We start from the raw sequence: 24691 nt of genomic DNA on the forward strand, positions 1-24691 counted from the left end.
TCTTAGAGTTCCACATCTCTAAATTAACTAAATATATAGCACAAACCTATAAAACCTGTATGGTCCAGGCTTAGATGATGTATCTAAGAACATCTATCACGATGGGCAAATTCCTTTCTGAATCCAGCTCCAACTTTCTCGAGCCCTGCGAACATTATTTTTAGAAGTTCAGGTGGTTGGAAAGTGAAGTTTTTCCTGCTGTTTTGTACCACTCCACACCAGCAAAACATCAGGCCACAGAATTCCTGTGCCATACAAGCCCTGAAAAATAAAGGAAACTGAAAAGCAGAAAAGGTTCCGATTTTAAATGAGTAAAAAAACAACGTTGTGGCCCAACTACAATTTAGAAAAAAATCTAGGAAAGGTTAATGATCTGTCCAGTTGACTTGGAACACGCTGTCTGACAGGGCAGTGGAACTATTTTCAAAAGGGAATTGGATAAGTACTGGGAAAGGAAATATTTGCAGGATAGCGTAGATTGAATAGATAGCTTTTTCAAAGAATTGACACCAGCACAATAGGCCAATGGTGTCCTCCTGTGCTGTAAGATAAAAGGCTGAACCCACATTCAACACAGAACCTCTCCTTGTATTCCAGGTAGTTTATGTTAACGCTTTGGCTTCTCTTTCATTAGGAATGTTATGGCGAGGACCCTGTTCTGTTGGCAACGGTTGTCGCTGCTCGCCTGAACCAGGAGAGGAAGATACTAAACGCTGTTGTAGAGGATCAGCAGGTATGAGGAATGCAAATGAGGACTGAAAGTCCCGGGGTTATATATTTATTGATTTGCTGATCTGTTCTCATGATGGTTCTTCAGAAACCTAGAACTGACGCACCTATCTGGAGCTTTCCGTTTACCGATCGTTCTATGAACTGTTCATTAGTGATATGGGGCTGATGTAGTGCAAGGGCACCAGGGCTCTTGTTCCTTGGTGCTCTGTTTGTCTTTGGGTGCAGTGAGCGGCCGTGCTATGATGTGAAGTCAGCTTGCCTTTCTTCTCCTAGTTAACTGTACTGGGTACACCCCCAGTGGCCAATTGTGCCAGCAGTGCTTCAAGGGTTGCTGCTTGCCCTGAAGTTGACCTGCTCTGCAAGCGCAAATGTTCAAACCACTCCCATTTCACAAAGCACCCCTGGAGGTGATGCTGGAAGAGGTCCTGTGAGAAGACGGGTGGGACATTTTGGCGGTGAGGCTGACTCTCCAGTGAAGAGCAGCCTGAAAGAGGCTGTATCGCCTGGGAGAGGGTGGAAAAATTATTTGGTGGCCTTGGGTAAGTTGCTACGGTAAGTCATGTTCACACGTTGCTTTGTTTAATAGTGTTGCTATGCAAGTTGCCTTGGTGAGACTGCAGCTATTTGGGCTAGCATCACGGGAAGAAGCTGCGTTCTATTAACTGTTTAATGCACATTCCAAATGCACAAGCATGCTCCGATTTCTACTGGAGAATTGTGTAGTGTTACTGTCGCAATTTATTCATCGTGACACAAGAAGGAAGCCATTGCAAGCTGCCGATGTGCTTGCATGCTGCATAAAGCTGCCAACATGCGATGTGCTTGCATGCTGCATAAAGCTGCCAACATGCGATGTGCTTGCATGCTGCATGTTCTCAGACTTGCAGATGCTTTGCTGCTGTCTGCACATGCTCTTTAGCCTGTATATAATGGCAATGTAAGGGAAGCCAGGCTGTGCTGGATCAACCAAGTTAAAACCCTTGCTTCCTGGTGAGAGGGCCCTGGGGATTCTGGATTTGCAAGCAGTAGACTGGATGGAGGATTCTACTTCACAAAATCAGCCCTGTTATCAGTTCGACTTGTTAAATGCTAACAATAAATTGTTGAACGCATATCCTCATAATGGAGTCATAATACTGCACAGTACTTCGGAGACTGACCATTTTAAAATGAGCCTTGCACGGAAAAGCTTCATCTCCTGCACTCATTTCAATTGGCTAAGGGGATTGGCGCAGAATTTTCCCAATCGACCTGGATTTGTTTATCTTTCCTCGATCTCTATCTTTGCCAGGCTCTGCACTCTGGGACAACTAATAAGACTTCCCCTTATGCCGCCACTCCTGTGTAATCATTGCTGAGTATGGCCCTGCGTGCTGACAGCACTCTTCCCTCTGACGCTGTGGCATTATTACATCCAGCCTTGCAAACCATTTTCATTCCCTGGATAGGGAATCCTCCAGTGCCTGTCAAAGTCACTGCTGACTGTACATTTTTATGCTCATGGATTCTTCAAAGCAGCATATCTCGGCACAACATCGAGGGCCGAAGGGCCTGTTCTGTGCTGTACTGTTCTATGTTCTATCTGTGTGAAGTGTTTAAATCTGCTGCTTTGTCGTGGTATTATGCAGGTTGTAAACATTATCTGGCCTATTGAAAATGAGCAGAATGACAAGAATCCTCCACTTACGAGTTTTAAAAAGTCCTTTATGCCACTGAAGGAGGATATTCCGCCTACCTAATCCAAGGAGCAATTCATTCAGTTCCACTCTCCAAATTGATTCCCCGTAGCCCTATAGGATTAGCAAGTTCCACACCATTACCACTCGCTGCATTTAAAAACAAAAATCCTTCTATGCCCCCTGCATCTCTTGTCCAAAGCTTTTAAAATCCATGTCCCTAGTCCTTTCCCCTCAGCCAATGAGACCAGCTTTTCGTTGTCTACCTTATCCACACCTGTCATAATCTTGTACGTCCTCAACCAGACCCCCCCCGATCTCCTTCACTCCCAAGGAGAAAGTTCCCAGCTTCTCCAACCCTGACCTCGGAGATAAAATCCCCCACCCATCTGGTAAATCTTCTTTGCACCCTCTCATTCTTCTAAAGTGCGGTGATTAGAATGGATGTGGTACAGCGCAGCACAGTGGCTCAATGGGTTAGCACTGCTGCCTCACGGTGCCGAGGTCCCAGGTTCGATCCCGGCTCTGGGTCACTGTCCGTGTGGAGTTTGCACATTCTCCCCGTGTCTGCGTGGGTTTCGCCCCCACAACCCAAAGATGTGCAGGGTAGGTGGATTGGCCACGCTAAATTGCCCCTTAATTGGAAAAAAATAATTGGGTAATCTAAATTTATAACAAAAAAGAATGGATGTGATACTCCAGTTGTGAACTAAACAGAACTTTTGAAAGGCTCCGTATAAATTCCCTACTTTTGTTCTCAATGCTTCTATTTCTACCACTTGGCTGTATTCCCCAATGCACAGAGCATTTACTGATTGCACGCACGTCACCGTTAAAAGCCTTTACCCTCAGTGGCACTGTTTTGGGAACAAAGTGGTTTCACTTCCAGAATATGCATCTGGCCATTGATGCTCATTACTCTGGGCAAACAGCATTGCCCGCAGCCTTGCATCAGGACCCAGCAACACAATCGCAATTCTTCACTGTCACCTTGGTCTGTCGGGATCTCCAATTCAGCCCTGTGTCTGATTACAGTAACAATCGCGCAAAAATGTGATTTTCCCAGTGGAGGCGTTGCGGGCATATTCCTTCCAGTGTAAGTATGAACTGTAGCATTACCCACTCTTGATGATTTTTTATATAAGGTGCCACTGACTGGCCTGAATCTCAGCATGCCAGATTTTTCCAGCAAGTATTTTTTGAGGCTAATCCATCGGCCTTGCTGACCTACAGAAACTGATATCGTGCATTTTAAAGTTGTTCTGTTTGGGAGAATTTTGAACCTTCTGCACTGATGGTTTTCGAACATAGAACATAGAACACTACAGCGCAGTACGGGCCCTTCGGCCCTCGATGTTGCGCCGACCTGTGAAACCATCTGAAGCCTATCTGACCTACACTATTCCATTTTCATCCATATGTCTATCCAGTGACCACTTAAATGCCCTTAAAGTTGGCGAGTCTACTACTGTTGCAGGCAGGGCGTTCCACACCCCTACTACTCTCTGAGTAAAGAAACTGCCTCTGACATCTGTCCTATATCTATCACCCCTCAATTTAAAGCTTTGTCCCCTCGTGTTGGTCATCACCATCCGAGGAAAGAGACTCTCACTGTCCACCCTATCTAACCCTCTGACTATCTTATATGTCTCTATTAAGTCACCTCTCAGCCTTCTCCTCTCTAATGAAAACAACCTCAATTCCCTGAGCCTTTCCTCGTAAGACCCTCCCTCCATACCAGGCAACATCCTAGTAAATCTCCTCTGAACCCTTTCCAAAGCTTCCACATCCTTCCTATAATGTGGTGACCAGAACTGCACGCAGTACTCCAGGTGTGGCCGCACCAGAGTTATGTACAGCTGCAGCATGACCTTGTGGTTCCGAAACTCAATCCCCCTGCTTATAAAGGCTAGCACACCATATGCCTTCTTTACAGCCCTATCAACCTGGGTGGCAACTTTCAGGGATTTATGTACCTGGATGCCGAGATCTCTCTGTTCATCTACACTACCAAGAATCTTGCCATTAGCCCAGTACTCTGCATTCCTATTACTCCTTCCAAAGTGAACCACCTCACACTTTTCCGCATTAAACTCCATCTGCCACCTCTCAGCCCAGCTCTGCAGCTTATCTATGTCCCTCTGTATCCTATAACATCCTTCAGCACTATCCACAACTCCACCGACCTTCGTGTCATCTGCAAATTTACTAACCCATCCTTCTACACCCTCTTCCAGGTCATTTATAAAATGACAAACAGCAGTGGCCCCAAAACAGATCCTTGCGGTACACCACTAGTAACTGAACTCCAGGATGAACATTTGCCATCAACCACCACCCTCTGTCTTCTTTCAGCTAGCCAATTACTGATCCAAACCGCTAAATCACCTTCAATTCCATACTTCCTTATTTTCTGCAATAGCCTACCGTGGGGAACCTTATCAAACGCCTTACTGAAATCCATATACACCACATCAACCGCTTTACCCTGATCCACCTGTTTGGTCACCTTCTCAAAAAACTCAATAAGGTTTGTGAGGCATGACCTACCCTTCACAAAACCGTGTTGACTATCGCTAATCAACTTGTTCTTTTCAAGATGATTATAAACCCTATCTCTTATAACCGTTTCCAACATTTTACCCACAACCGAAGTAAGGCTCACAGGTCTATAATTACCAGGGTTGTCTCTACTCCCCTTCTTGAACAAGGGGACAACATTTGCTATCCTCCAGTCTTCCGGCACTATTCCTGTCGACAAAGACGACATAAAGATCAAGGACAAAGGCTCTGCAATCTCCTCCCTGGCTTCCCAGAGAATCCTAGGATAAATCCCATCTGGCCCAGGGGACTTATCTATTTTGACATTTTCCAAAATTGCTAACACCTCCTCCTTTTGAACCTCAATTCCATCTAGCCTGGTCGATTGAACCTGAGTGTTCTCCTCGACAACATTGTCTTTCTCCAGTGTAAACACTGACGAAAAATATCCATTTAATGCTTCCCCCATCTCCTCTGATTCCACACACAACTTTCCACTACTATCCTTGATTGGCCCTAATCTTACTCGAGTCATTCTTTTGTTCCTGATATACCTATAGAAAGCTTTAGGGTTTTCCTTGATCCTATCCGCCAACGACTTTTCGTGTCCTCTCCTCGCTCTTCTTAACTCTCCCTTTAGGTCCTTCCTGGCTAACTTGTAACTCTCAAGTGCCCTAACTGAGCCTTCATGTCTCATCCTAACATAAGCCTTCTTCTTCCTCTTGACAAGTGCAAAAAAATTTTTGGTTTCCTGATGTACTTTTTGCATCGTTGTTCCTCTTGCGGTGTTTGTCTATAAAGTGGCAAATCGCTGCAGCAATGCGAATGGCACCCAGCAAGTTTGGGTAGGTGGACCTCTGGTGCGTTCACTCCCAGACTGCCCTTGCTCTGCATTAGGAGTGCCACTTCATGATGGGGCCTCACATGCAGGTACACAGACCTCTCTGGTGTGATGTGCACACCTCCTGAACCAGGACCGTTGTATACAAAGAACATTGCAATCTGGACTTTCTTTGCCTGTCTTGGAGGCTGCAATCATAGCTGTGCCATCAGCTCCATGATGATCTGCGCATGACATACGGGAAAGCTTCCCGTAGCACCGATAGTTACTGCAGCATGGAGCCTTCATGATCTCTGATACTTCCAAGCCACACTGGGGAAACCTCTTGCTGTGGAGTTGTGTGTAGCTACTGCAAGTTTGTAAGAGCAATGTTTTGGGCAACAAGGTACCAGCTGGACATGGTACACAGCTTTCACTGACTGAGGTCGCTTCCAGTGCACAGTTGTACATGGTACCCATGTGGGATCAGACTGCTTCATATCAACCCCACTTCACTGGAAAGAAAGGTTTGCACAATATTAACGTTCAAATATAATCTATGGTGTGGCCTTTTCTTGAGAGGCATTCCATGGGGGTGTTTTTATTTGAAGAAATGTTTAGTTAATGGTTCTTGAGGATAGAGAACACTCTCCAACAATAGCTGCTGACCCCTACTTCATGAGAAAGAGGAACAACTTGGATTGAATGCTTTGGTGCCTGTTTTATTGTACTTGTCTGTCTCTCCCTTCAGAGAAAGTGTGCTGTGTCGTAAAAAGAAAGTGAGGAGCACCCTTGGCTTCATTTTGCTTCTGATGTATCGATATGTTGCTGCCTCGTTTGCTGTCAAATACAAGTTTTCAGGATGACTGCATTCACTTAGTTGACAACCATCCTCTGTGCAGTTGTCACCTGTGCTCTGGCTGGAGGGGAGTCCAGGAATTTAAACCAAGCTTTAAAGATGACTGACATCTAGATTTTTCCACAGATTGTAGATCAGGAAAGAAGAAGAAAAAAATACCAGATTGTAAACCGAAGCGGGCTCTTTCTTTTTGTTCCGATGCAGACAGTTGGTTGAGATGTCCAGTGTCAAAGCTGCTGCTTCATTTCTCTCCATTTTCTTACTGCACCTCCAGCAAATTGTCAGCAGGTGTGGAGATGGTCTACAGCGCCGATGAGAAACTGTTCAATCTACACCGCTTTCAATCCACAATCACCACTGCCTTGTATCACAGAACTTCAGATACTGCTTGTGCACGCACTCGTACACCGCTTTCAATCCACAATCACCACTGCCTCCCATCACAGAACTTCAGATACTGCTTGTGCACGCACTCGTACACCGCTTTCAATCCAAAATCACCACTGCCTCCCATCACAGAACTTCAGATACTGCTTGTGCGCTCACTCATACACCGCTTTCAATCCACAATCACCACTGCCTCCCATCACAGAACTTCAGATACTGCTTGTGCACGCACTCGTACACCGCTTTCAATCCAAAATCACCACTGCCTCCCATCACAGAACTTCAGATACTGCTTGTGCACGCACTCGTACACCGCTTTCAATCCAAAATCACCACTGCCTCCCATCACAGAACTTCAGATACTGCTTGTGCACACACTCGTACACCGCTTTCAATCCAAAATCACCACTGCCTCCCATCACAGAACTTCAGATACTGCTTGTGCACGCACTCGTACACCGCTTTCAATCCAAAATCACCACTGCCTCCCATCACAGAACTTCAGATACTGCTTGTGCACGCACTCATACACCGCTTTCAATCCAAAATCACCACTGCCTCCCATCACAGAACTTCAGATACTGCTTGTGCACGCACTCATACACCGCTTTCAATCCACAATCACCACTGCCTCCCACCACAGAACTTCAGATACTGCTTGTGCACGCACTCGTACACCGCTTTCAATCCAAAATCACCACTGCCTCTCGTCACAGAACTTCAGATACTGCTTGTACACTCACTCGTACACCGCTTTCAATCCAAAATCACCATCACCACTCGTCACAGAACTTCAGATACTGCTTGTACACTCACTCGTACACCGCTTTCAATCCACAATCACCACTGCCTCTCGTCACAGAACTTCAGATACTGCTTGTACACTCACTCGTACACCGCTTTCAATCCACAATCACCACTGCCTCTCGTCACAGAACTTCAGATACTGCTTGTGCACGCACTCGTACACCACTTTCAATCCACAATCACCACTGCCTCCCTCACAGAACTTCAGATACTGCTTGTGCACGCACTTGCTTGGAAACTGAGCTCCATGTTATTGTCACCCACTCTGAAGCATCAGGGTAAATGGACCTTTCACTTAACACCCAGAAAACCAAGATTTATTTCCAATACACTCCCACAGCAACCCAACCTATCGAACTGGAGTGGAAGCAAGCCATCCTTAGAACATAGAACATACAGTGCAGAAGGAGACCATTCAGCCTATTGAGTCTGCACAGACCCACTTAAGCCCTCACTTCCACCCTATCCCCAATAACCCCAACTAACCTTTTTGGCCACTACGGGCAATTTATCACGGCCAATCCACCTAACCTGCACGTCTTTGGACTGTGGGAGAAAACCGGAGCACCCGGAGGAAACCCACTCAGACACTGGGAGAACGTGCAGTCTCCGCAGAGATAGTGACCCAGTGGAGAATCGAACCCAGGACCCTGACGCTGTGAAGCCACAGTGCTATCCACTGTGCGCCCATGCTGCCTTGATCCTGTGGGACTATTCCAGAAGAAAAATGGTGGTTATCTTCGGGTAGATTAAAGACCGCAAGCTCAAAATAATCTCTCTCTATCTGTTCTGAGCTCTCAGTGACATGTGTTGTAGTGGTCATACCCTTGCTCAAAGTGGATGTGAATTTGTATTGTAAAGTAGCCTATTTTTGCATTGTAAAATAGTCTATGCCCTTTGACACGAGAGAGCAAATGCAAGATGGGTAGAATTTAATCAAAAATCTGGGTCAGTGACAAAAGAATTGAAGGGGAATTATTCTGTCCAGGGAAGTGTTTGGAAGAAAAGTACCTATTCCTGATGAAATTTATACAATGTTTATGGTTGAAAGGCTTCTGCAGTGCCGTGGACTATTCTACCATCCCTTGAAGTTTGGTTTATTTGATGGAACTGTTTCTGACATAGCCCTCTGATCAGAATGTTGAGACCGCTGCTTTCTTCTTTTTAGACTGTCTTGGACACATCTCAGCCTGTGGACTTTGAAAGGCACCAGGACATGGAACAGAAAATTAATGGCTTGAAAAGTGGCGTGCAAGTGAGTGCCGCATGTGGTCGCGTGCTATATTTGTGCAGCCTTTCACACGCTTGCCTTGAATTGTCAGTAACCTTCCCTCTTCTACGTTTAAAAAAAAAACTTTTGTGTAAGCTGTGGTAAAGATTCCCCCCAAAAGGAAAAATAGACTAGGCAGAAAAAAGTAGAATAGGTCACATACAGAATGGGACATATTTTAATTTGCAATTACTTCAGTAATAACACCATGCCTGATATTTGCATCGATTTATTACCATCACATTGACACATGGTCAGGTGTATGAACTAGAAGCAGAAAAATCCAGTCAACACAGGGTGGCAGGATTTCTGTGGACCAGTTAGCAGATTGAAGATTAATATAGAGGGAAAAACTGACTCCCAACCATTACTAATTGTATCTGAAACTGTCGTATACAGGCATGTGAGCAAGAGTTGAAATTCCTAGAGGAACAACAGGATGAATTTGATTTCAAATACAAGACATGCAAGTTTCAAGGTGAGTGGCTTTGGGCCTCCAGTTCAACTTTGTCTCCATGAATCCTACCACCAGCAGTGTGAATAATCAGTAGGGTTGTCAAGTCGATGATAAAGTGACCCCACCAGCTGGGACGGTTGCATTGTGCCCTTTAATAACCTTTGTGAGCGCATTATTGGCTGAGACACTATCAATTTTAATGCGATTGTTTCTGATTGTTTCTTTGCAATTGGTCCTCGTTCTTAGCCATTAGTGGTGCCAAAAAGGGTAACGTGTGCAGCTGGCATATGTATCCTACTTTCAGCACACACTGCCCTAGGAAGGAGTGGTGGACTCAGCAGTGAATTGAGGTGCTTCGAAGAGAGCTTGATGATGTGCCAAAGGAATATTGCCATTTTGAATTGATTGATTGGATCGTATTGTTACCATTCATAACCACCAGAAAAGAAGGTTTTCCTTTCCTGAAATGGGGCCGTCCCCAGTTGGTATCAGTGCTGGAGAGTACCAGCTGTAAAACTTGGTCACACCCTGCACAAAATTCTCTCTTCAATGTATTTGCTGTACAAGTGTTTATGGTCAATTTCATTGTCTTTTTAGAATCGCACAGTTCCCCGAAGCAAGTTGAGGAAGAGATGAAAGTGCTCCAGAATATGCTAAATATCCTGGACAGCAATAGGAAAGTAAGTCATTCTCTCTTTCCCTGCTGTTTGGTATGGAAAGTGTGCTACTGAGTCACGTAGCTCAGGGCACTGAAGGTAATTATCGCATCCCTACTCCCCTACTGAGGTCGACTAATTTGGCAGTTGTATCGCAGCATTTTCCTGGTCTTGCCTAGTAGATAAACTTAGACATAGAACATACGGTGCAAAAGGAGGCCATTCGGCCCATCGAGTCTGCACCGACCCACTTAAGCCCTCACCTCCACCCTATCCCCGTAACCCAATAACTCCTCCTAAACATTTTCTGGTCACTAAGGGCAATTTAGCATGGCCAATCCACCCAACTTGCATGTCTTTGGACCGTGGGAGGAAACCAGAGCACCCGGAGGAAACCCACACACAGACTGGGAAAACGTTCAGACTCCACACAGACAGTGACCCAGCAGGGAATTGAACCTGGGACTAGCGCCAGTGTTATCTACTTGTGCTACCGTGCCGCCCATATTTCTGGAATCTGAGGCTTCTAGTCTCGTTGGGTCTAAAACTTTATTGCATGTTTAATTATTGTTCCTTGTAAAAGTGGAATCATTCAAATCTTTGTATTGAGGAAATGCAAGTATAAATTGGTAGATGTTGTGATCTGAAGTATAGAAATGTGCCATTTTGTTCATTCACTTAAACTCAGTAAATTCCAACTGTGGAAGTTCTCTGTCCTGTTTAAAGCCCTGCATTGAACATAAATAAGAACATAAGAACTAGGAGCAGGAGTAGGCCATCTGGCCCCTCGAGCCTGCTCCGCCATTCAATGAGATCATGGCTGATCTTTTGTGGACTCCACTTTCCGGCCCGAACACCATAACCCTTCATCCCTTTATTCTTCAAAAAACTATCTATCTTTATCTTAAAAACATGTAATGAAGGAGCCTCAACTGCTTCACTGGGCAAGGAATTCCATAGATTCACAACCCTTTGAGTGAAGAAGTTCCTCCTAAACTCAGTCCTAAATCTACTTCCCCTTATTTTGAGGCTATGTCCCCTAGTTCTGCTGTCACCCGCCAGTGGAAACAACCTGCCCGCATCTATCCTATCTATTCCCTTCATAATTTTATATGTTTCTATAAGATCCCCCCTCATCCTTCTAAATTCCAACGAGTACAGTCCCAGTCTACTCAACCTCTCCTCATAATCCAACCCCTTCAGCTCTGGGATTAACCTAGTGAATCTCCTCTGCACACCCTCCAGCGCCAGTACGTCCTTTCTCAAGTAAGGAGACCAAAACTGAACACTACTCCAGGTGTGGCCGCACTAACACCTTATACAATTGCAACATAACCTCCCTAGTCTTAAACTCCATCCCTCTAGCAATGAAGGACAAAATTCCATTCGCTGCCTTAATCACCTGTTGCACCTGTAAACCAGCTTTGAGACTCATGCACTAGCACACCCAGGTCTCTCTGCACAGCAGCATGTTTTAATATTTTATCATTTAAACAATCCGTTTGCTGTTATTCCTACCAAAATGGATAACCTCACATTTGTCAACATTGTATTCCATCTGCCAGACCCTAGCCCATTCACTTAACCTATCCAAATCCCTCTGCAGACGTCCAGTATCCTCTGCACTTTTCACTTTACCACTCATCTTAGTGTCATCTGCAAACTTGGACACATTGCCCTTGGTCCCCAACTCCAAATCATCTATGTAAATTGTGAACAATTGTGGGCCCAACACTGATTCCTGAGGGACACCACTAGCTACTGATTGCCAACCAGAGAAACACCCATTAATCCCCACTCTTTGCTTTTCTACTAATTAACCGATCCTCTATCCATGCTACTACTTTACCCTTAATGCCATGCATCTATATCTTATGCAGCAACCTTTTGTGTGGCACCTTTGTCAAAGGCTTTCTGGAAATCCAGATATACCACATCCATTGGCTCCCCGTTATCTACTGCACTGGTAATGTCCTCAAAAAATTCCACTAAATTAGTTCGGCACGACCTGCCCTTTATGAACCCATGCTGCGTCTGCCCAATGGGACAATTTCTAACCAGATGCCTCGCTATTTCTTCTTTGATGATAGATTCCAGAATCTTCCCTACGACCGAAGTTAAGCTCACTGGCCTATAATTTCCTGCTTTCTGCCTACCTCCTTTTTTAAACAGTGGTGTCACGTTTGCTCATTTCCAATCCACCGGGACCACCCCAGAGTCTAGTGAATTTTGGTAAATTATCACTAGTGCATTTGCAATTTCCCTAGCAATCTCTTTTAGCACTCTGGGATGCATTCCATCAGGGCCAGGAGACTCGTCTACCTTTAGCCCCGTTAGCTTGCCCATCACTCCCTCCTTAGTGATAACAATCCTCTCAAGGTCCTCGCCTGTCATAGCCTCATTTCTATCAGTCACTGGCATGTTATTTGTGTCTTCCACTGTGAAGACTGACCCCAAAAAAACCTGTTCAGTTCCTCAGCCATTTCCTCATCTCCCATTATTAAATCCCCCTTCTCATCCTCTAAAGGACCAATATTTACCGTAGCCAGTCTTTTTTGTTTTATATATTTGTAGAAACTTTTACTTTCTGTTTTTATATTCTGAGCAAGTTTACTCTCATAATCTATCTTGTTCTTCTTTGTGGCTTTTTTTAGTAGCTTTCTGTTGCCCCCTAAAGATTTCCCAGTCCTCTAGTCTCCCACTAATCTTTGCCACTTTGTATGCTTTTTCCTTCAATTTGATACTCTCCCTTATTCCCTTAGATATCCACGGTCGATTTTCCCTCTTTCTACCGTCCTTCCTTTTTGTTGGTATAAACCTTTGGTGAGCACTGTGAAAAATCGCTTGGAAGGTTCTCCACTGTTCCTCAACTGTTCCACCATAAAGTCTTAGCTCCCAGTCTACCTTAGCTAGTACTTCTCTCATCCCATTGTAATCTCCTTTGTTTAAGCACAAAACACGAGTATTTGATTTTACCTTCTCGCCCTCCATCTGCATTTTAAATTCTACCATATTGTGATTGTTCCTTCCGAGAGGATCCCTAACTGAGATCATGAATCAATAATTTCACAGGACAAGATCCAGGACCGCTTGTTCCCTCGTAGGTTCCATTACATACTGTTCTAGGAAACTATTGCGGATACATTCTATAAACTCCTCCTCAAGGCTGCCTTGACTGACCTGGTTAAACCAATCGACATGTAGATTCAAAACCCCATGATAACTGCTGTACCATTTCTACATGCATCAGTTATTTCTTTGTTTATTGCCTGCCCCATCATAACGTTGCTATTTGGTGGCCTATAGACTACTCCTATCAGTGACTTTTTCACCTTACTATTCCTGATTTCCACCCAAATGGATTCAACCTTATCCTCCATAGCACCGATGTCATCCCTTACTATTGCCCGGATGTCATCCTTAAATAACAGAGCAACACCACCTCCCTTACCATCCACTCTGTCCTTCCGAATAGTTTGATACCCTCGGATATTTAACTCCCAGTCGTGACCATCCTTTAACCATGTTTCAGTAATGGCCACTAAATCATAGTCAGTCACAGTGATTTGCGCCATCAACTCATCTACCTTATTCCGAATACTACGAGCATTCAGGTAAAGTACGCTTGTGTTGGCTTTTTTACCTCTGTTTTGAATCTTAACACCTCGATCAGTAACCTCTCCAAAGTTATATTTCCTCTTAACTGTTCTCCTAATTTTCCGTGTCGTTGAACCCATATTTTGAACCCTGTAACAATCTGCTTACCAATTACCAGTCGCTTACCAATTATGTTTTTACTTCCAGTTTTATTCCTTTTAGTATTACTGGGCCTATTCACTGAGCTCCCTTCAGTCACTGTACCTTGTACTGTTGCCCTTTTTGATTTTTGACTATGGTTTCTCTGCCTTACACTTTCCCCCTTACTTCCTTTTTGCTTCTGCCCCTGTTTTACTACCTTCCAACTTCCTGCATCGGTTCCCAACCCCCGCCACATTAGTTTAAACCCTCCCCAACAGCTCTAGCAAACACCCATCGGTTCCAGTCCTGCCCAGGTGCAGACCGTCCGGTTTGTACTGGTCCCACCTCTCCCAGAACCGGTTCCAATGCCCCAGGAATTTGAATCCCTCCCTCTCGCACCATCTCTCGAGCCACGTATTCATCCTATCTATCCTGACATTCCTACTCTGACTAGCTTGTGGCACTGGTAGCAATCCTGAGATTATTACCTTTGAAGTCCTACTTTTTAGTTTAACCGTCTTTGCTGTTAACGTGTATCCCTCACAGTCAGGCTCTAGTAGCTACTTCTATGCACTTCCTTTCATATCGTCAGCACAGTTGCAATGACGAAACAATTGCATTTGTTAATTGTTTGCACTTGATATTTTGTTTAAGAAAAGTGTGGATGGTGCCTCACCAATTTCAGTTCCACATATAATTTAGATTCAGCTGATCAGACCATGAATTGGCATGTTATTTTGTCCCAGTGTTTCCTAAACTAACCAGCAGCTTGTGACCCATTATGGGCTCGAATGAGACTTTCCAAACTCTGAAGTAGGATCCATGTAGTCAGCAGGGAGAGATGTTCAGCTTAGTGGCCTGAAATTTGAGCCCTGGTCCCAGAGCGGAAAGATCCATGACTAATTCATCCTGTTTGACATGTTCTGATTTTTGTCTTTGGCAGAAAGTCATTGAGAAATTCAGTGAGCTTCTAAAAGAAGCGGTGAAACTGCTGGACACGCTGGTGAAAGAAGATCTGGCCGAGTGGAAACGGCGGCAACAGAAGGCATGCATTGGTGCACCGTTGGACGTTAGCTTGGACCTACTGGAGAAGTGGTACGCAGAATGGTAGACACACACACACACGTTGGTACCGATGATCTCCACTACCCCATAACTCCAACTCTATTATCTTACAGGTTTACTGCAACTGCATTGTGTCTGTTTCAAGTGAAAAGGTTGCTGAAGAAACTGGAGGAGCTGGGAATTAAACTGACCTATGATAAGGATCCCTTTAAAACGCAGAGACCTGATTTGGAGAAACAAGCCATAGGTCTGCTAACCTCGCTCATACAAAGGTACTGGTCAGACCATGGGAGATTGACTTGATTTTACATCACTTGAGGCATTTCCTTAGTACCTATATACTGTGTCTGAAAGCTTATTCTGTGTCAGCTGTTGTGCAACATTTTATGCTATGGTGCAAGAGTTGTGTTTATCCAGTATTAATAATTTTAGCCAACAATGTGATTGCATCCTCGAATCACTGAATTCTTGCTGCTTTTAATTGAATTAAATGACCCACAAGATATTTCCCCAGGGGGGCGTGGCACGGTGGTGCAGTGGGTTAGCACTGCTGCCTCACGGCGCCGAGGACCCAGGTTCGATCCCGGCTCTGGGTCACTGTCCGTGTGGAGTTTGCACATTCTCCCCGAGTCTGCGTGGGTTTCGCCCCCACAGCCCAAAGATGTGCTGGGTAGGTGGATCGGCCACGCTAAATTGCCCCTTAATTGGGAGAGGGCTGGGTTGGAGCTACAAATGTAAATATCTAAATTAATGTGAGCATAACATTTAATGCTGTTTTTAATGATGGAGTTTTCGCTATTTTCTTTAATTAAAATACTTTCACTTTTTTATACAAATATAGTGCATTTGTTGTGGAGACCCAACCTTGTATGCCTATTCAGGGTAAGATGCCTCTGGTATTGAAGACAAGCTCTCAGTTTTCAGTTAAGCCACGGTGAGTATAGATGTCGCCTTCCGTGATAGTGCAATGATGTTTAAAATACTGGACTGTTTTTGTAATTCTTGTTTGGGGCCTTGTGTGTGGAACGAGAAATTGATGCAGCAGTAATTCAGTGGGGTACTTCCCGTAGTAACGCACTTCTGATTTCAGAAGGATGTCCGTTCAAATCCCAATTCCTAGATTTCGGCACCTAATCCAGGCTAGCACTCGAGTGTCTGAGGCAGTGCTGCACTGTTTGAGGTGCAATCCTTGGGCTAGTGATGTTTAAAGCAAGCTCCTATCTGCCTTTGGGAGTGGAGGGTGGCGATGTACAGCAAAAACCATCCACGCCCACCATTTAGCAGAGCTGGGGAGTTTTCCCAAGTGTCTTGGACAATATTTATCCTAACATCACAAAAAAAACATTGGCCATTTATCACATTGCTGTCTGTGGGAGCTTGCTGCGTACAAATTGACCGGCTTCATTAATCTACCTGACAACAGTGACTGCGCTTAAAAGTACGTAATTGACTGTAAAAGCTTTTTGGGACATCCGAGCGTCAGGAAAGGTCAAGGACAAGTGTCAACTCTTTCTTACGTCAATTGATGGCGGATTCCCCACTGTGGGCAGCCGTTGAACAGCACCCGGGCAACCGATGGGATGTATGCCTTGTAACGTTCCCTGTTAAATTAGTGCATAAATATTGAGATGGGAAAGTCTCATTTTTGAATGCTGCTGGTGTATAAAGTTCAAAAGTGCATTCTCCGAAGATTTCCGGCCACTGTAAATCTTCTGTGACCCTTTCCTAAAATTCTGCGTTTGTCCTTTCGCAGACTTTTGGTGAAACTGCAAGAGGTGGGAACTCATCTAATGAAAGTGAATGCTTGCATCGATAAGTAAGTGATCAACAACAGTACTGTATCATGTGAAAATATATCCTGATCTTCTATTGGATCACTTCTACCTGCTCTTCCTCTTTGGGTAAGAGAGATGAACTAGCCAGACTCTGGATTCTGGATTTGTACATTGCTTGTTCCTTGCAAAGCAGACCCATCAGTTTCCACCTCTCTCACCTTGAAGATGAATCTCTGAGCTCACGCCTATCACTCGGTGGGTCTGACCTGGCAGTTTGGGGTGTGAGTAAAGACTAATCGGTTTGGGTTTGTATCTCTCTGAAAGTGGGAGTCCCCTACTAGGAGGCCAGGCTGTCACTTCCTCACTGTTACCGTGCTTCTTCTTTCTGCTTCGAGTTCAGCATTGCAGTAATTCCTCTCTCAGGGCAGCACGGTGGCGCAGTGGTTAGCACTTCTGCCTCACGGTGCCGTGGTCCCAGGTTCGATCCCGGCTCTGGGTCACTGTCCGTGTGGAGTTTGCATATTCTCCCCGTGTCTGCGTGGGTTTCACCCCCACAACCCAAAGATATGCAGGCTAGGTGGATTGGCCACGCTAAATGTCCCCTTAATTGGGGGGAAAAAAAATCTGGTACATTCAATTTAAAAAAGCTTGGGAGTGGGAGATAGTGAAATACAGTTATTCAAAGAATTGTGTTGAATCTAGCTGCACGTTATGTAGACCAAATCATTGCCTTTAACAACAGTTTTATATTCTTGTCTTGACAAGCTCAGTTTAAAAAAAGCCATAAATCACTTGTCAATTCTGATTTTTGTTCTTCACTTCCAGGAATTCACCGAACGGGAAAGGGTAAGAACATTGGAAATAAATCTTTTGTAACTGATCTATATATAAAATATGATTTTCAAAGCCATGTGTTTTTAAAGTCTATGAATAAATGCATGTTAATAAACCAGCTGGTGGGGTGGGATTAGAACATAAGAACTAGGAGCAGGAGTAGGCCATCTGGCCCTTCGAGCCTGCTCCGCCATTCAATGAGATCATGGCTGATCTTTTGTGGACTCAGCTCCACTTTCTGCCCCGAACACCATAACCCCTTATTGCTTTATTCTCCAAGTATCTTTCTTACAGAAAACAGATGATAAATTGGGTGTAGAGGTTTTCTCTCCAGAGCCAAAATGGAGAACCAAAGGACATGATAAGATTGGGCAGCACGGTAGCACAGTGGTTAGCACAGTTGCTTCACAGCTCCGGGGTCCCCGGGTTAGATTCCCCGCTGGGTCACTGTCTGTGCGCAGTCTGCATGTTCTCCCTGTCTCTGCGTGGGTTTCCTCCGGGTGCTCCAGTTTCGTTAGGTGGATTGGCCATTCTAAATTGCCCTTGGTTTCCAAAAAGGTTAGGTGGGGTTATGGGGATAGGGTGGAGGCATGGGGCCTCTTTCCAAGGGCCGGGGCTGACTCAATGGGCCAAATGGCCTCCTTCAATATATATTCAATATAAGATTCCGAAACCAAGAATTAAATAAAATAATATTTGCTTCTCATTTGGGTATTGTTCAGTTAATGCTGATGTGATTTCGTTGAACAATGTGGACTCGCCAACATTAAGGGCATTTAAATGGTCATTGGATAAACATATGGATGATAATTGAATAGTGTAGATGGGCTTTAGACTGGTTTCACAGGTCGGCGCAACATCGAGGGCCGAAGGGCCTGCACTGCGCTGTAATGTTCTATAATGTAGTAATCCAGGGGACACCAAGATAAGGGTTTAACTAAATTTACTTTAACTCAAAAAATAAAGCCACACCTGCAACGCAGAACACTAAGTGTCCCATCCGGGGACTAAAGGGCTCGATAACTAGTCTCAGCTGGGCAGGTCTCCATCTGCTACCATGGGAACTTGTACTCCATGAGCACCACAGCGAGATCAATGACTGATCCTCGTGAGGGTTATCACATTTTTCCCCCCTCGCTCCCGTGACCATGAGGCCTCCTTCGCCATTTTGCATCCAGCTGGAGTCGATTGTCAGTGAAGTTGGATCTGGGGTGCGAAGTGGATGAATGTCAAAGGGCTACTGATGGGGGTTCTACCCCCAATGCGATTTGCAGCCGTGGGTCAGTCATCTTCGTCTCCATGTCGAAACCAGAGTGGTCTTCCCCCTGGGGGATGACTCTTGCGGGTAGTGGTAGGTTCCAAGGATCTTGAGGGCGTCACTCCACCTGGAGTAGTCTCTGCAGTAAACGTGTAGCCTCCAGCAAGCTTGGCGTAGAGATGCACGGCATGCCAGTTAAGGCAGGTCAATGTATAGTCTGCGCAAAGGCAGACAAACTTGTCAGGTTTTAGTAACAGAATTACTGGCGTCAGTGGCCGCCGGGCCCTCTGTCGGTGGCCGCCGGGCCCTCTGTCGGTGGCCGCCGGGCCCTCTGTCGGTGGCCGCCGGGCCCTCTGTCGGTGGCCGCCGGGCCCTCTGTCGGTGGCCGCCGGGCCCTCTGTCGGTGGCCGCCGGGCCCTCTGTCGGTGGCCGCCGGGCCCTCTGTCGGTGGCCGCCGGGCCCTCTGTCGGTGGCCGCCGGGCCCTCTGTCGGTGGCCGCCGGGCCCTCTGTCGGTGGCCGCCGGGCCCTCTGTCGGTGGCCGCCGGGCCCTCTGTCGGTGGCCGCCGGGCCCTCTGTCGGTGGCCGCCGGGCCCTCTGTCGGTGGCCGCCGGGCCCTCTGTCGGTGGCCGCCGGGCCCTCTGTCGGTGGCCGCCGGGCCCTCTGTCGGTGGCCGCCGGGCCCTCTGTCGGTGGCCGCCGGGCCCTCTGTCGGTGGCCGCCGGGCCCTCTGTCGGTGGCCGCCGGGCCCTCTGTCGGTGGCCGCCGGGCCCTCTGTCGGTGGCCGCCGGGCCCTCTGTCGGTGGCCGCCGGGCCCTCTGTCGGTGGCCGCCGGGCCCTCTGTCGGTGGCCGCCTCTATGCCATTTGCACAAAAGAAATAGCGCATGCTTTTTAAAAAAAATGAATTTAAAGTACCCAATTATTCTTTTCCAATCAAGGGGCAATTTAGTGTGCCCAATCCACCTAACCACATCTTTTGGGTTGTGGGGGTGAGACCCACGCAGACACTGGGAGAATGTGCAAACTACACACGGACAGTAACCCAGGGCCGGGATTCGAACCCGGGTCCTCGGTGCCGTGAGGCAGCAGTGCTAACCACTGTGCTGCCTGAAATAGCTCATTCTTTCTGCGTACTGGGACCAATTCTCCACACCCGCATCGTACGGATCGAGTTTCCACAAATAACGGCATTTCCAGGTTTCGTTCATCAACTTCTTACCAGAGGCATTTTTCTTTTAAGCAGGGCTGTCCTGAATCCCGATTTTGCTCCTCATCGCCAGTGTAGCAGTCCAGGAGACACAAAGATAAAGGTTAAATCAAATTGATTTAAACTCCAGTAAAGCTGCACCTACATCCCTGGGGCTAACAGCAATTCAGTCCGGGGCTGGGACAAGGGTTGATGAGGGATTCCAGCTGGATGGGCCTCCACCTGCTACCATGGGAACACGTGCCCCACAAGCCCCAATGGGAGATCAGTGAGTGATCCCTCCTGTCCCTTGAGTTGGCGCAATCAAATTTTTAGTTGAGGAGTAGAGGGACAAATAGAGAATTATTTGTAAAAGTTCAGTATGTTCGAGCAGAAATGTAATTTTATTTATTTATTGTTTGTGTGCAGCCTGTTCATTTCAATGTATGGTCCCTTCAAAATAAGAAGTAGCAAAAGACCTGCACAGCACCTTCTGGATTACTGTATGGCCGCGTGCACACACCGCTTAGGTGTGATTTCAAGAAAAGTTAGGACAGGATATAAATAACCCTGAACAGAGTTTCAAAGCCCATATCCTAACCCATGATCAATCCTAATCATGAACGGGTCACACGCCCTGCACATACTCTTGACATAGTGTCATAGCAAAACTCTAAACCTGCGACCTGGCTCCTCCCTCTGAAACTGGATCCTTCAGTTCCTGACCCATAGACCACAATCCTTTTTTTTTTAAAAGGAAGAATAAACAACAACACCTCTTCCACAACAGTCCTCCATACTGGGGCCTCACAAGGCTGCATACTATACTCCCTATACACACACTAATGCGTGGCAAAACCTGGCTCCAACTCCATCTACAAGTTTGCTGATGACACGACTGTAGTGGGTCGGATCTCGAACAACGATGAGTCGGAGTACAGGAGGGAGATGGAGAACCTGATGGAGTGGTGTAACGACAACAATCTCTCCCTCAATGTCAGCAAAATGAAAGAGCTGGTCATTGACTTCAGGAAGCAAAGTATCGTACACACTTCTGTCTGCATCAATGGTGCCGAGGTGGAGATGGTTGACAGCTTCAAATTCCTAGATGTGCACATCACCAACAATCTGTCCTGGTCCACCCACGACCAAGAAAGCACAACAGCGCCTATACTTCCTCAGGGAAACTAAGGAAATTCGGCATGTCCACATTAACCCTGACCAATTTTTACAGATGCACCATAGAAAGCATCCTATCGGGCTGCATCACACAGCCTGTTATGGCAACTGCTCGGCCCAGGACCGCAAGAAACTACAGAGAGTTGTAAACACAGCCCAGTCCATCTCACAAACCCGCCTCCGATCTATTGATTCCATCTACACCTCCCGCTGCCTGGGGAAAGCGGGCAGCATAATCAAAGACCCCTCCCACCCGGGATATTCACTCTTCCAACCTCTTCCATCGGGCAGACAAAAGTCTGAGAACACACTAATAGGTTCAAAAACAACTTCTTCCCCGCTGTTACCAGACTCCTAAATGACCCTCTTATCGACTGAACTGATCTCTTCACACACCTTCTCTACTGTAGTTACATTGTGCATTTGTGTATATCCCATGTTTTTTCATGTATGGAACAATCTGCCTGGACTGTATGCAGAGCAATACTTTTCACTAACTCGGCACACGTGACAATATTCAAATCCAAGTCCAAAGTGCCTTGTATGTATGTGCTTTTGACATGAAATCATGGAGTTGAACTTCTTCCATTTTCTAGCTGCCAGCAAGCAAAGGCAAGAGGACTATGTAGATCGTTTTGTTAAAGACTCAGACACTTACGCAGTGTACCTATTGGCCAGGATCTGTCATCTGAATCTGCTGGAAAGAACTGCTAAGGAGAGTCTGCAACAGGACAGAGCAGTGCTGGTGTTAGTTCTGTACAGAGCTCCCGAAACATGTATAGACAAAATTTCTGGAACATACCTCTTCCTTCACCTGAGAAAGGAGCAGTGCTCCGAAAGCTAGTGATTTGAAACAAACCTGTTGGACTTTAACCTGGTGTTGTAAGACATCTTACTGTGCTCACCCCAGTCCAACGCCGGCATCTCCACTTCATCAGTACTATCAGCTTCAACCATCACAGCCTTGTAACCTTGTTCTGAATCCAAATCTTCTCCAAGCCTATCTTTTCAACAGTGCTTTTAGGTTTCTTTTCAATTTCTGTTCTGTGTCTGCCCTTCAGTGCCATCAAAGTGGTTGTAGAAGTGCAAGCTGTTTGAAAACATGGGTGGTAAAAGGTAAAAATTGATGTTTTGCCATCCTTGTGGGCAGGATCTCTGGAAGTGGCAAAATACCACTGTAGCAGAAAGGAAAGGTGCTGAAGCAATAACCTCTAATAGATTGTGAATTAACAAGCTGTTGTGTGAGGACAGCAGCTTTGCATTGTTATGTACACTTTTTTTTGCTATTTGCCAACACAAGTCCTCAATACTTCACTCACCAGGTATCGCAAATTCAATATACTCGGCACAATCACCAAGGCAATGAACACGATGGAATCCAAATCTGGGGGCCTGTGTGCTGATTTCAGACACTTGGTAAGGGTGTGGCTCAAATATTTGTGGCGAGTTTCTGATTTATTGCTTCCACACGAAGTATTTCAATATAAAATTCTACTTTTCTGATTGCAGCAACTAAAAGAGCAGAAGTCTGGAATTGGAGGCAAAGGAAGTAATGAGGTAATAAATTAAGAGGTTGAAAACGATTTATACTCTTGCTCATAAGTAAGAGCCTGAAATTAGCCCCCACCCATAAGTTAATTCAAAAGAATGGCATCCCAAGATGTTTCGCAAAGGCACAGCAAGTGTCCTGTCATCGAGTCATAACATTGACTGGGATATTGAGGTGTCTGCATGCGCACAGCGCACCCAAGGTTTGACTGGGGCGAACATCAGTGAGTTAACAATTTAGGTGTTGCAGCATCTTTCACTCCTAAGGAAGAGTTCAACACTGGAAATGTTGACTGACCTGTGTTCTCCTGACGTGCTGCTTAACCATTGTGGATCATTTGCCTTTTTCTTTAATACCTTCCTCTTTTCCTCCATCCCAGGCGTCGCTGGTCGTCACAGAGGAGCTCCATGTTATTAGTTTTGAGACTGAGCTGGTTTACCAAGAGCTCAATGTTGTTCTCGAGGTATGTTTGCCATTGAAGTGACATTGCCATCGGTCCAGTGCTGTGAAACCTTGAAGCAAAACATTAGGGGAGAGGGGGTCACATTAGTTGAGTTAAGCAGGTGTTTGGGTGCATGAATTTCCTGTCGTTGCAGTCATTCTATAATCAATCTTTATAATACAATAAGAATCTTTATTGTGACTTACATTAACACTGCAATGAAGTTACTGTGAAAAGCCCCTAGTCACCACACCCCGGCGCCTGTTCGGGTACACTGAGGGAGAATTCAGAATGTCCAATTCACCTAACCTGCACGTCTTTGGACTGTGGGAGGAAACCGGAGCACCCGGAGGAAACCCACGCAGACACGGGGAGAACGTGCAGACTCCGCACAGACAGTGACCCAAGCCGGGAATCGAACCTGGGACCCTGGCGCTGTGAAGCCACAGTGCTAGCCACTGTGCTACCGTGCTGCCCCACTTCAGCCTGTCCTGAAAATAATGCATTAGTTGATTGATTGCTGATGCCTTGCCGCCACATGCCTTGCCAATTTTTAATTCACTGAGCTAACGCGTGTGTGAAGCATTACCCTCCGTTTCAGAGACAACATCAAGGTTGTACTGTAATGACTGATCCATCAGCTGATCTGGCTAACAGCTCCCCCGGGCATCTGTCTGAGAAATCCGGATGACTTCTTTGCTTTTACTGGAAGCTTATTGGCATTGTAGCCGAGTATACAGGGGAAGAGTGCTTTGAATTGGCAATTCAGCAGATGCAGTGCAATCTGATCCTGTTTGCTGAAATTGAAAATCTCATGTGATTGCCAAGAATGGATAACTTTGGCTCCGTCTATTATCAAAACAGAACTTTAACTCTGTTAATTGCCAACAGGAATCTTTTGGATTATGTAAGGCTATTAAAACTCAATGATCAGGTTAAACATGATGGTAACAGAGCTTCAGGTATTTCATTTCTACAAAAGGGCACATTGCTCTGATTTAACAGTTTAATTTTTGTGAGAGATTTGCTTGAATGAAGTTTTCTTTTTACTGCGAACACTTCAAATGTCATTTCCCTTTAATATCCCACTCAGGGATTTAATCACAGCCTGTGATACCCATATGCCATGAACGAATAAAAACAAATCTAGCTTGACACTCCCAAAGCAGCATTGAGGGAGTGGTGCCCTGTCCAAAGTTGCTGTCTGTCAGATCAGATGTTTAAACCCGGGCCTTATTTGTCCCCTCTGGTGGATGTTAATGGTCCTGTGGTAAGAAGAGCACAGGGGAGTTCCCCTCGTGTCCTGGGAACACTATCCTTTGATCAGAATCACTTGAACCAATTATCTGACCGTTAAATCAGCTTGCTGCTTATGAGAGCTTGCTGTGCACAAATTGACGGCCATGTTTCCTGCATTTTGGGGCAGCACGGTAGCATTGTGGATAGCACAATTGCTTCACAG

The 24691-nt window shown here is 45.8% G+C and overlaps 1 protein-coding gene across 4 annotated transcripts in view; it reads left to right on the forward strand.

The window, feature by feature from the left end:
• LOC119958122 (signal transducer and activator of transcription 1-like) overlaps window positions 1-24691 on the forward strand; it is a 58291-nt gene that overhangs the window by 10078 nt on the left and 23522 nt on the right. For 3 of the 4 annotated variants that reach the window (XM_038786374.1, XM_038786376.1, XM_038786375.1), the window contains exons 3-14: window positions 635-733; window positions 8991-9077; window positions 9492-9570; window positions 10147-10229; window positions 14887-15038; window positions 15122-15280; window positions 15850-15942; window positions 16762-16824; window positions 17609-17629; window positions 22561-22654; window positions 22748-22795; window positions 23167-23250. In XM_038786374.1, coding sequence (XP_038642302.1) covers window positions 635-733; window positions 8991-9077; window positions 9492-9570; window positions 10147-10229; window positions 14887-15038; window positions 15122-15280; window positions 15850-15942; window positions 16762-16824; window positions 17609-17629; window positions 22561-22654; window positions 22748-22795; window positions 23167-23250 — 1062 coding nt within the window. The remainder of the gene's footprint in view (window positions 1-634; window positions 734-8990; window positions 9078-9491; window positions 9571-10146; window positions 10230-14886; window positions 15039-15121; window positions 15281-15849; window positions 15943-16761; window positions 16825-17608; window positions 17630-22560; window positions 22655-22747; window positions 22796-23166; window positions 23251-24691) is intronic. The other variant, XM_038786378.1, reaches the window with a different exon arrangement.

The sequence above is a fragment of the Scyliorhinus canicula genome, chromosome 28, assembly GCF_902713615.1.
Source record: "Scyliorhinus canicula chromosome 28, sScyCan1.1, whole genome shotgun sequence".
Classification (NCBI taxonomy): domain Eukaryota; kingdom Metazoa; phylum Chordata; class Chondrichthyes; order Carcharhiniformes; family Scyliorhinidae; genus Scyliorhinus; species Scyliorhinus canicula.